This window comes from Prionailurus bengalensis, chromosome B2 (genome assembly GCF_016509475.1).
Source record: "Prionailurus bengalensis isolate Pbe53 chromosome B2, Fcat_Pben_1.1_paternal_pri, whole genome shotgun sequence".
Lineage (NCBI taxonomy): Eukaryota > Metazoa > Chordata > Mammalia > Carnivora > Felidae > Prionailurus > Prionailurus bengalensis.
This window is the reverse complement of record NC_057349.1, coordinates 75,015,821-75,029,265: the sequence shown is the minus strand read 5'-3', so window position 1 is coordinate 75,029,265 and position 13,445 is coordinate 75,015,821. Positions and strand designations below refer to the sequence as shown.

General features: G+C 36.7%; 1 protein-coding gene across 14 annotated transcripts in view; it reads left to right on the top strand.

Moving 5' to 3' along the window:
* SNAP91 (synaptosome associated protein 91) overlaps positions 1-13,445 on the top strand; it is a 149,118-nt gene that overhangs the window by 58,451 nt on the left and 77,222 nt on the right. For all 14 annotated transcript variants that reach the window (XM_043593028.1, XM_043593027.1, XM_043593022.1 and 11 more), the window contains exons 8-9: positions 7,773-7,879; positions 12,282-12,323. In XM_043593028.1, the coding sequence (XP_043448963.1) occupies positions 7,773-7,879; positions 12,282-12,323 (149 nt within the window). The remainder of the gene's footprint in view (positions 1-7,772; positions 7,880-12,281; positions 12,324-13,445) is intronic.

Sequence of the window (13,445 nt, the reverse complement as noted above, 5' to 3'; positions counted from 1 at the left end):
CAGAGCACACACATATTGTATATGCTACCTCCAAAACTAAAAAAGCTCAGCAAAACTTTTGCCTACATTTTAGTTATAGGGGATGCGTGAAGCAATTTGTCTTTGACATGGAGGGGACCTCTGGACCCTAAGAAACTTTGTTGATGTGGCAGGTCTCTGCACTTTCATAAATTCTGTCTCCCACCCCATGACATACATGTGACTTATCAAGGCATCCAGCATTACTGAAATTCTTGCCCACCGGGTACAGTCAGCCTGATATCATTAGCGTGATAACCCATGGGATCATGACAGCTAGAGAGGTTGATATTCTTGAAATAAGACAGAAAGTGTATGATATCATCCCTGCCAGATGGAAGCAAACTACTTCTGATGGGCTCTGTTTATTGAGATAGAGATAAAAGAGTTTGCTGGTTTGATAGCTACCCATCAGGTGTCAAGAGTAATGCTGATTTTATGCTGGTAAGGAGGATACATCTGGGAGTCTGCAAGTTGGGGTCATCACCTGATCAGATTCACAGTAACCTATTGTAAATCTCTATCCACAACCCATTTCACAGACCAGATATGCAGGTTAACTGAGGAAATGATGGAATTGCTACCCCTGTGTCTTTCAAGAGGTCAGGAAACCAGTGTGGGGACTCTGCTAGTTTCATAGTGTTTCTATTAGAAATATATATTCAGGAAACTGAGGAAATAACCACAGATAGTGTAATATATCCACTGGATGCACTTTTCTTTTATCACCTAATCCCCAAAAAACTTCAACTCAAATTGGTAGAATGAATAGTGACATTTTGGGTCCACAGGGAGTAGCATCAGCTTAGCGTCAGTGTTCCTGAAAAGTCTGGGTATGTCCCCTTCCCCTGGGTATAGTCACCCTGGTAAGGGTCCCTTTTGCAGAAGAGTAAGAAAAAGTGCTCTTGGCTGTGTTTCGAGGACATTTCTCAAGAATATTTGGAAAGCTTATTAAAATTCAGCTTGCTAAACCTCAACCCAGACTTTCTAATTCAGTAGATCTGGGGTAGGGCCTGAGAATTTGCATTCCTGGTAAGGTCCTGAGTGGTGCTCTTGCTTCTGGTCATGGACTTCAGTTTGGGAATCACTATTTTAGAGCTACTTCCAGATACTCAGGCTAGCTTTTGAATCCCTGTTTTGTGGCATGTTCACCCAAATTGACAAATTATCAATTATATACAAAATCTAATTAAATACACTTTTTTTCCTGGTCAGAACCTTTAGAATCTATACCAGCTGTCTACATTTTTATCAGTGAGGGTTTCCAGATTCACAGGGAAAAATTCAAGATGCCCACTTACTTAAATTTGTATTCAGATCAACATAAATAATTTTTTATGAGAGAGAATGTGCATTTGCATGCATGTGGGGGAGGGGCAGATGGAGAGGGAGGGAGAGAGAGAGAGAGAGAGAGAGAGAGCGAGCCCGCCCCGAACAGGCTCCATGCCCAGGGCAGAGCCCCATGTGGGGCTCGACCCTACGACTGTGAGATCATGACCCCAGCCAAAATCAAGAGTCAGACACCAAACCAACTGAGCCACCCAGGAGCCCCATGAATAATTATTTTAGTATTAGTAAGTCCCATGCAATATTTGAGACATACTTATACTAAAAAGTTATCTATTTACAATTTAAATCAGTGTCTTGTATTTTATCTGGCAACCCTACTGCCAACAGAAATTTGTAAGAACTTGCACTTCTTTTAGCCTGTATATTTTTTTCCTCCTGGGTCAGACTTTGTACTTGTCTCCCTAGGGCATGCTGGCTTCTAAATCTCATTCTAGGTATTTAGGCAGTTGGCAAAGGGAAAGGGGTATGAAGTAGATGGATTGGACATGAGAAAATTTTTCATTCCCTCATGAAAGGTGGCTTGATTATAGGATCTCCAATCAGGGCAGGAACAGCCTCCTCAGACAGAGAAGGAAAAGCTTCTTCTAGCAAGAGTAGCTCACTTTGGTTTGAATCTACCCAAGCACTCTCCTTTGCAATTTTCCTTCTCAATAAACATCCTAACTTTCACAAAGGAGACTGTGGTGAGGCTGGGAATTTAACTTAACGACATATGTTGTAATTCAGCAACCTACAAGATTAGACTCTGACTTTGAGTGATGACAGGCCCGTGTCTGCCAGAGATAAGATTATTTGAGGGCACTTTTGGAGTATCACTGTCTGACTGGTGCCTTGAGCCAGTAATTAAAAATCCTGTGTTGTCATTGTTCTTTGGAGTCAGGAGCAACCATTCACTCTATATTCTGTTTGCCTTATTCCCATCATGGTGGTCTGTCTCAGCAGCGGCTTGGTCTGGTAAGCTTCATTTTAGCTGCTCATTTGAGAAAAACAGAGGTGATGATTTCAGTAATTATTTTACTCCTGCATGGCACAGACTGTGAGAATTTTTTGATAGTTGTGGGCGGTCATCACTGCCTTCGGATCCAGCCGGTTACACATCTAATCCCGGATTCCTATCTTTGACATTTTTGAGGGCCTGATTTCTACAACCACTTCAAATACCAAATACAACATACTTACTCAAGAAACAGAAACCACTCGACATACTCTAAATTTAGAAAAGGATCTAATGTAGGGAGGTGGGTGCTTAAGTAATTATCAGAAGCCTTTAGGACCTGGTCTAGGCTCAGCCTCCTGAATGACTTCCAGAACAATAAATTCTCACACACCAGGGAAGCTACTATTTCTGAAGTACACGGAAAATAAGAAGCTGCTGCCACCGCCTCAGCTGCCTTGCAGCCTGAGGAAGCTAGAGAACGGACACCTGAGGCTACCTTCCAGGAAGCAGGGAGTCACATCAAGTAGGAGTAACCACTACTCAAAACCTGGGAAGCTGGAGGGTGGGTAGTGGAGTGCTACCGAAAGATAATGTATCTCACACTTCTAGGAACTTTCTTGTGACAGAAATAGCTAAAAATGTGCAGGAAAAATGGTTTCTGCTTCCGTTTTACCTTCCACATCTCTCACAGGTCTGTCTAATTTACAGAACTGATTTTGCATCTAGCTTCCTGGCTTCTCATGAGTCTAGAAAGAGAGAGAATGGAGGTTGGGTAAGGCAATCAGACACACTGGTCTTAGAGATGTTGCCTTATTGGGGAAAGATACCTGCCCTTAATATGTAATGCAACACTGTGTTACCTTTATTTCAGGTGAGAGTGTTTCTCAGTAAACCAAATAACAGATCTTCCTTCCCTTTTTTGGGGCTTATTTTACTCTTCTTACCACTCATAAATTTGAGTTTTTGTTGAAGTCCATTTCTAGCCAGTTTTTTGTGTGTATATTTTTCATTGAAAACCCTATGGTTTCCTATGGAGATACGAATCTCAAATCTGTTGTTTAAGCCCTTACCTTTCTTCTAAGCTTCAGTTTTGCAGGCCTTATTTGTAGATATTGAAATTTAGATACTGTGTTTTTAAAATTCAGCAATCTCTAAAAAATGAACTCTTGAATTTGCCCTTCCTAATCTCCTTATTTCTGTTGATATATAAGTCCTTTAAAACTAAAACCTGCTATCTTTGAGTTGCTCGTCTTAACGCCTTAGCCAGTCAGAAATGAAGTTCTGCTGATTTATAGTTGTGCCCTCTCACTAGTGTGTGTCCTTGTTTGTTTCCTACCTCTGCTTCAAGAACACTGGACTTACTGCCTTTACAATTTTCTTAGCAATTAAACATGCGAAGCCAGGGGCGCCTGGGTGGCTCAGTTGGTTAAGTGTCTGACTCTTGATTTCGGCTCAGGTCATGATCTCACGGTTCATGAGATTGAGCCCTGCGTCGGGCTCCGTGCTCATAGTGCAGAGCCTGCTTGGGATTCTCTCCCTCTCGCTTTGCCCCTCCTCTGCACCCCACCCCCAAAAGTAAACAAACTTTAAAACCATGTGAAGCCATGTGATTCTCCTTGATTGTCTTCAACATCTACTTAAATGCAGCTATTTTACTTTATTTTGACTTCAGAAAGAAGACTGTAGTAAGAATGCATTTTCTTTTTATATTAAAATAATAACCATGCAATATATATATTTTTATTTCATCTAATTTGAAAAAGATAGTCTGTTGGCTAACATTAGAAAAGGTGAGTTGTATCTTCATATTAAAGACCTGACTTCAAAAGACATAGAGGTGTGCATTCTTGCCTCATCATATTCTGGTGTTGAGTGGCCTTCATTCAACATTGCTGTCAAATTGCTCATGTGAAAGTAACATTCTAGAAGATATGTACACTTGCTATCCTGAGTGTTTTGAGACAGGTATGGTTTTTTTGTTTGTTTACTAAGTAGTGCTGGGAGTTAGGTTTATAAATGCACTATGGGTTAGCTTTAATTAAAGACTTCACGAACAATTCTCTGCATCTAATGTTGGAATCAATAGTGGTGCTGCAAATCTTTACAAACATTTTATCACTATGATGAAACTCTGATGTGCGAGCAAGAAGATGCTTTCCTTCTGATGAATGCTCATTAGTAATAGGCCACATGCACTGCCTCAGTGTACTTCACAGGATGAGATTCCTTTTCATCTGGTTCTTTTCATTAGGACAGTTGTTCTATGAAAATTAATACTAATATGACAAGGGAATTTATCAACACATTATAAAGATTACGTTACAAAGGCCAGATTTGAAATTTACTACTGAAAATCAACATATGTTATCTTTAGTATGAAATAAAGACAGAGGCTCCTTTCTGGATAACCCAGCCCTTCTGTTAAGGGTATTAATTCCTTGGGGTACCTGGGTGTCTCAGTCGGTTAAGCGTCTGACTTCAGCTCAGGTCATGATCTCGCGGTTCATGGGTTTGAGCTCCACATCAAGCTCTGTGCTGACAGCTCAGAGCCTGGAGCCTGCTTCAGATTCTGTCTGTCTGTCTGTCTGTCTCCATGTCTCCATCTCTCTCTCACACACAAAAATAAGCATTTAAAAAATTTTTTAAAAGAATATTAATTTCTCAGGGCACCTGGGTGGCTCAGTCAGTTAAGCGTCCAACATAGGCTCAGGTCATGATCTCACAGTTCATGGGTTCGGACCCCGCATCGAGCTCTGTGCTGACAGCTCAGAGCCTGGAGCCTGCTTCAGATTCTGCGTCTCCCTCTCTCTCTCTGCCCCTTCCCCGCTCATGTTCTGTCTCTCTCTGTCTCAAAAATAAATAAATATTTAAAAAATTAAGAGTATTAATTAAATTAATAAATATTAAAAAAATTAAGAGTATTAGTCTGAGGGGACAAGGGAATCTCACAGCTTCACTTCTCAGTACATGTTGCTTTACTGTGTCATTACCACTGTTACAGAAACAATTATGAAATTATAACCTAAAGCCATAATAATTTCATATCTTTTGTTACCATATCCTAAATTACCATGAAAGGTAAGAACAATTTAAAAAGTATCCGGAGGAGACAAGTTGCTCAAAATTCTGATGCATTAGTTCTAAAAATAAATTGAGATTATTCAGTTGATTCTTCTTTTTGTGTTATTGCTGAAGATCTGATGCAAAGAAATAAAGTTAGATTAGTAAAGAAAAGTAATTTAGACATTTGGAAAAAATTATTTATGTGAAGATTATTTAAAAAGAAAGAAAGAAAATTATGTTTTACCAGAATAAATCATTTTTTTCAAAAGTTTAAGTTAAAAAATACTTGTTCCCTTATAGCACCATGATTCCATCTGTAGCATTAGACAACAGAAATGGGTGGATAAAGATTATATTTGGCCAGTTTTTAAAATTGAAGCACAGCTGACACACAATGTTATATTCATTCAGATGTACAACATTTTGATTTGACGATTCTATATGTCATCACTCAGTGCTCACCATAAGGGCAGTACCCATCTGTCAGGATACAGCGTAATTACAGTATTATAGAAGGGAAGGGAAGCAGTGTTATTACAGTGTTATTGACTGCATTCCCTATGCTGTACTTTTCATCTCTGTGACTGACTTATTGTATAATTGGAAGTTTAGACCTCTTAATTCCCTTCATCTATTCCAACCACAAGTTTGTTCTCTGAATTTAAGAGTCTGTTTATTTTTTGTTTTGCTTTTTAAATTCTACATATAAGTGAAATCATATGGTATTTGTCTTTCTCTGTTTGACTTGCTTCACTTAGTGTAATACCTTTGGGTTAGATTTGGCCATTTTTTAAAAGCCTCACTTCCGTCTCAAATCTCAAGTGGAAAACAGTATGTGTTTGTTTTCTTGATCTTTTTCTTCCCTTGAATGCTACAGCGGAGGTCTGTGTTAAATGTAAAATTACCCAGACTGTCAACAGAAGGTAATGAGTAGCTACCCTCAATAATTAGTTCTTTGTGTAATTATATATTATTAAACCTTTCTTGAGAAAATTAAAAATACTTTTAAGGTAGTAAAATTACATGCTGAATGAAATTAAGAACTTTAAAATATGAGAGAATATAAAAATAGCATGAGTTTAACAATGTGAAAATACAACATAATGAAGAATAGTGAATTATCTTCAGTTATTATCTAGAGTTGTCTGGAAGCTAGGGCAGGGCCTACTGTGTCTCCATGTGCAATGTCAGTAATTATTGACGGAATGAACTGTGAATGACTGGCTGCAAAAAAAATAGTGATAAAGTAATGGTTTCCTTCCAAAGATGTATGGAGAAAATACACTCATATACTGTAAGTATAATGGAGCTATAGTACCTTACTGATTGTGAATTCCAGTCTTGGGAATGCAAGAGAGAGCAGCAAACGGATCCTCCTCTGTTTTTCTGTCTAGGAAGTTAAAGGTTAAGAAAAAGGATACAATTATGTATTAGAAAGTCATGATGAGTTTGGTAAACCAAATGGTTTTCACAAAACTCCACTACTTTGTAACTAAGAGACACATTATAATGTTTGAAAAAAATCACTTATGGACAACAAAAATATCAATTTATAAGGAGTGTAGACAATTTAAAGAATTCTTTAATTTGGATAAGTTTATTGCTTTATGATGAGCTAGCAAGAAAAGAATGCTGTAGAACACAATCATAACTTTTGAGATCATCAGCAAGTATTTGATAAAGCAGGGTACTGGGACATACGGATCATGAGTTTCACTTGTGACATTTCATATGTTCTTCTACTTTAATTGTGCTTTTACTGTTTAAATGCCTTCGTTTGAGACACCTAGAACATAACACTGCTCTTAAACTTTGCAGGTCTCCTTGGTTAGGTGCTTTAGTACCTCATGTGGGTTTTAAGGCCTGGTGTTTTGATCCAAACATTCATTTAGGTGATTCGAAAATTGTGGGTTTATTTATTTTTATTTTATTTTTTAATATTTATTTATTTATTTATTTATTTTTGAGAGACAGCACAAGCAGGGAAGGGGCAGAGAGAGATACAGAATGTGAAGCAAGCTCCAGGCTCTGAGCTGTCAGCACAGAGCCCAATGCGGGGCTCGAACCCACTAACTATGAGATCATTACCTGAGATAAAGTCAGACGCTTAACCAACTGAGCCACCCAGGCACCCCATGTTTACTTATTTATTTTGAGAGAGAGAGTAGAGAGCACAAGCAGGAGAGGGGCAGAGAGAAAGAGAGACGGAATCCCAGGCAGGCTCTGCGCCGATAGCCTGATGCTCACAAACCATGAGATCATGACCTGAGCCGAGATCAAGAGTCCAATGCTTAACCAACTGCGCCATCCAAGCACCCCTAGGTTTTAATTAATAGTATTAACATAAACTTAGAAGAAAATTGAATACAATAGCCTTTTCAAAATGCTTGTCTATCTCTTCCAGAAAAGTTTTTTGAAATGAAGAAAGGACAATGTAAAGATGCCCTAGAAATTTACAAACGATTTCTAACTAGAATGACGCGAGTATCTGAATTTCTCAAGGTTGCAGAGGTAAGTAATATTAAGCTTTGTTGGAAAAACATTCCAACAAAGAATATTAATTTTGTTAATATTAATTTATGTATCTGGAGTCAATAGTAGGGTTTATAATATGTCAAGACATTCTGTCCCAGAGCCCCAGTGTGTTAGGATTGGAAGTGAACTCAGAGGTCATGTCCTCCAGCTTCTCATCCACAACTGTATTCTGCACTCCTGCATCCCAGTTAATGATCATTCTGTGTTCAAATACAGGTGTGCTGGACACTGAGCAGATTCTCAGCTCTGCAAGGTGGTTAATCTCCCCTTCTAATTAATGGTGATCTTTGATTGTAAGGAAGGGCTTCCTTTTTACTGATCCCTGTGGGGAAAAGCCCTTAGGAAAGTCTGTGTATTGTTGTTAGTGTGTAGAAGTCATAAATATGACCTTCTTACTTTGTCAATGACTTAAACACAATGAAAAAATTAAACAGAAAATTTCATTACTTTTATGAAGTTTATACATTGTTTCTTAAGGATATCTCTTTGTTCTTAATCATAATAACTGGGTAACCATACAGTTGGTGTTCCTGAGGTTACCTGTAAGTTAGTGTTTTATGAAATCTAGTTATTGATGAATGCTGATATTGGAAGATATGACATTGTTACTATAGTCCTTTGGCAGGATGACCAGTTGGTTCTTCTCTTACATGTCAGTGAACGAATTGTTAGCACTAACTGGAGTGCTGTGTAAGGGGGGGTTCTGAAGCATATGATGCCATGGATATTGGACATTCATGCCATGTTTTTGCCATTTTCAGAATATAACACCAGAACAAGCGTTTTATACACACAATTCCAATGCACTGTAGTCCGTGCATTATCTATCTTTCAAATTTCATCTATTCACAAGGAATAATAATTGTCACATTCATATTAGGAGACTAAAATAATGTTATAAAGTGCTACCTCTTGACCTTTGATCCAAATAGTTTGTAATCAGAATAAAAGTCTTTTTTTGTATATAATATGGGAAGCAGTAAAGAAGAGTGTATAGGAATTACATATACATTAAAGCATATTCATGTGTACTTCTCATGGGTTTATTGATGTTGGTTGTCTTTAGGGAGGGATAGAATTGCTTGAAACTTTCACTTTTGCTGACACACAAGTTTTATTTTTTGTATTTGATAAGATTTTCCTGTGGTTTAGCCTTAGTTATCAAAATAATCTAGTAAAAATTTCCCTTTTTTTCTGTGAAAAGATCAATAATGCCTAAGCATCAGAGCAGAACATCCTTTCATTGTTTCATTAATTCTTGGTGCACATGCTAGTCAGTTTTCCTATCTCTTACTGTGTATGTTAAGGTAAGGAGCTGGGCATGTGACAGCCTGGGGTATATGTTTCTCTAATCGCTAAGGCTGGGTTCAAGGTCTTCATGAGAAAGGGGGTATTTATTGATTCATTCTGGATTTTTTTAATGTTAATGTTTGTTTATTTTGAGAGAGAGAGTGTGTGTGAGTGAGCAGGGGAGGGGCAGAGAGATAGAATCCCAAGCTGAGTGTGAAGATAGAATCCACACTGAGTATGAAGCCTGGCGCAAGGTTCAGTCTCATGGCCATGACATCATGACTTGAGCCAAAATCGCACATTTTACTGACTGAGACAACCAGGTGCCCCATTCTGTTTTTAGATGTAAAACTTTATTTTATGTCTCTTGATAACCTCATGTCAGCCTGGGCCCATGTCAGGCTGTCGAAAAGAAAATATATAGAAATTCAATGTCATTTTGAGAGTTTCTCTTCAAATAACTGAATACAGTATTATACTTTTATTTGAACATTATGACCAGGACTTTGTTATAGAATGATACTAATTTACAAAATTATTTTTCATAGAATAAATGCTAACCCACAATGGGCTAACAGTAACCATTTGTGTTTTCTTTATTTAAGTTACATTGTTCATAATTTAGACATTAATTGTTTGAATACCAGTGTTGAGCGGTTTGGTTATGATTGGTAAATACAGAAATTTCTTAACACATGTACAAAGCTTCCCTCTCTACCAGACAGCTCTTGTGTGGTGTGCATATGTGTGGACTCATACCAAATAGTTACCTTGTAGTTAGTGCCATTTTCCTGAAGAATGTACAGAAGACTTGCAGAATGTCATTTTTAAAATACAACTGTGTATATTGGCTATTTGGCAAATGTTAATGAATTGTCTGCCATACTAAAATAAATATAGACTTGTCAAACAACTAGTATGGAAATATTCAAATATCCCAGAAGAATTGCTTAAAGTGTAGAAAACTTCCCATGTTTTGAATTCTTACAATGAAGTCTCCTAAAGCAGAGAATTGAAACTTTGTAAAATGGTTGTTTTATAGGTAATAGGCGTTTTTGCTAAACACACTTCCTTTTTTATAGAAGTAAGTTATTCTTAGTTTGCTATTCTAAGATAAATACCAAGTCGTAGGAGTTATATCTCCCAGAATATTTGCAGACAGAAAGTGATGAGATTTCTGTAATACAGCCACCCCTCAGCTCAAGCCTTCAATTACATTATGGTTCAGAAGTTCAGGTGAGTGAAAATAGCAGTGTCAAGGAAGAATTCCTAAATTATGTCTTTCTGTTCAAGAAAGTTGTGTTAACTATTTAAGAGAAACACATCACCTTTTGCCAAGAAGATCCCAATATTAAAGATCCATAGTACTTTAATTTCAAACATGCTGACTTCATTCATATTAATATTTTAATGGATCACCTAAAGAGGTATTAAAATATAGAAATAAAAGGAATGAAGTTACCTTAGTTTATAATTTCCATAATTTGTAATATTTAAGTGAGTTCAGGGAAGCAGGAGTAGCTTCCCTAAAGTCAGAGTTCAGTCATTAGCAGGTAAAGTCTACACATATGGGAGGAATCTGCAACCTAAGTTGCTCTAGAGGGATGAGGGTCAGTGCTCTACCTCATTGGTTCTTCACACTGGACAATTAATGCTCCCCTCAACTCCCCAGCAACCAATGTCTTGAGACATTTTTAGTTGTCGCAACTGGAGGTGGGGGAAGTCTACAGGCATCCGGTAGGTAGAGACTGAGGATGTTGCCAGTATCCTACAGTGCACAAGACAAACCCCACCAAAGAATTATCATCCCAAGATGTGAATAGTGCCAAGGCTGAGAAACCCTGCTGTATATAGAGAGAAAGCAAAAGAAATAACTTAGTTAAGCATTTGTCACATGGGTAGATTTTCCGACCTCCAGTTTGTCTTATTGTCTTTGTAGGAGCCGAACATTTACGCTTCATGTATTGGCTTCTGCATTTCCATCAACATCAAAGCAGTTCATTTCTCAAAGAGAGAGACTTAATTTAACCCACTTTGTTCCTTTGAGCCTAAATTTCATTATTTACATAAAATGAGAGAATTTAAGTTATGATTTGTATTTTTCTCCAAATTTTTATTTTGAATTGTTTTAAAATCTACAAAAGAGTTGATAGAGTATATAGTGAACACCTATATACTCTCTTCGTTGATTCACTTCATTAATATATTCCCATATTTTTGCTTTTTCTTGTTCTTTCTTTCTCTTTTTCTGCTCTTCCTCCCTCCCTTACCTCTCTCCCCAAGCTACCAACACTAAAAATTCACATATGCTTTTACCTAGTAATTCCATTTCTATAAATGCATCCTACAGATGTATCCACGCAGGTGCAAAATGGTGTGTGCAACATTATGTGTAAGGCAAGAGATTGGAAGCAACTTCAGTGTTTGTTAATACATGACTCGTATAAATAAATAATAGGAGAAGACGCTGTTGTAAAAATAAGGAAACTCTATGTGTTAATGTGGATATAGGTCTAAGATACATCGTTAAATGAAAAATATAAGCCCAGTGTATGTAATACACTATTATTGTATAGTAACATGGGAAGTGAATATGTATTTATATATTTCCTGTTTCCTTGGATATACATAAGGAAACTCTGGAAGGATACATAAGCAACAAACAAAATGGTTCTCTGTGGGAAGAGGGGTGGATACTATACTCTGAACAAGTTATTAAAATGAACATTCCCTGTCCAGAGGACTTACTGAGTATAATTAATTTAAATTTAGTATAAGAATTTTGTTTTAGGCTTTTAGTTGCCATTAGCCATGGAGGAAACCTTTACATTTTATATTTCAATTTCTTAAGTCTTTTTTTGGGTTCCAGTAAAATTCTGTGCATTTGTTATATCTAACTACATTAACAAAATCATTGCTCTGTTATATTGAGTAGAAAACTACACAAAGCATATTTTCAAAGTGAGATTGACAATTCTTTTATACCAGGATTGAGCCGTACTTAACTAATCCTATGGGTAATCTGTTAAATGCAAAGAAATTAATTTTAAAAATTCCCATTAGTAACTTATTTTTTTTTAATCTGCAGCAAGTTGGCATTGATAAAGGTGACATTCCTGACCTCACACAGGTAAGTGATTCTCTGAATAAAAAGTATAGTATACTTTACTATACCCCTATAGTGGTACTTTACTAAACCACTATAGTGGTTTGCCATAAATTACCTAGGGCATAGTCTTGTAAGCATTTAATGCATTTTGAATTTAAGTCAGCCAACTTTCTTGGAAATTATTTTGGCTTGCTTATTTTTTCTAGCTATTGAATATATTTCTGGAGATAATGTGAAGATTTTGCTGCCCATTTAACACAGTTTCTTCTTTAAAGGCAACTGAATTTACTTATTGAGACTGTGTTTTCATTCTTCAACTTGATTCAAAATGAAACCTTGAATAATGTTTGAAAAATGCTTTATGAACAGTGACTATTGGTAGGCATGTAGTAAGAACATTAGGAATGTTTTTTTCTGCTATTCTCCTAGTTTTTAACATTTCCCAGGTATGCACTGATTCTTGACTCCCCTGTGAAGTGGAAGAAATTCTGTAAAAGAACCTTTAAAAAAAAAAGTGCTAGTGGTAGATAAGTGATTTTTCTAGGGACCATCTAGTAAGCAAAAGCAATAGTGGTGCCATCTTATCAATCTTTTTATGTGTCAAGAGGGCACACTGTAGGGTTCCTAATATGTAGAATCAAGACCATTCACGTGTGCAGAATTACTTTGTGACTTTTCTCATAATTGGCAGGAACTGTTTTTATTTAATCAACTCTTTACTCTGTTATGGTAAATTCTATCCCAAACATGTCCTTTAACTAGAGACAGTGAGATGATAAGAGAGAATATAGAGCTTCTTGCATATCAGCAATGAATGTATGAGTTTCCTGTCTTTGTAAATAAAAATTAATTGTAATAGAAGGAAATGTTCATAATGAAAAATACCTAGTTTTTAATAATGTCAAAATGTATATAATAGACTATAATCCCTTGCAATGTTTTTAGATTTAAAATAATATTAACCTTAGATTTTTATTAAAAATTAGAGAACCCCAAAGTAATAGTCTCTGTATTTATGTTATTAAAATACCAACTAAATACCAATAATCTTTCATAAGTAAAATTTTGAGAACAATTCAAACATGATGGCATTGTACTTTTTGCCTTAAAAGTTGGGAGATCACTGCTTCTAGTAGACAGAAT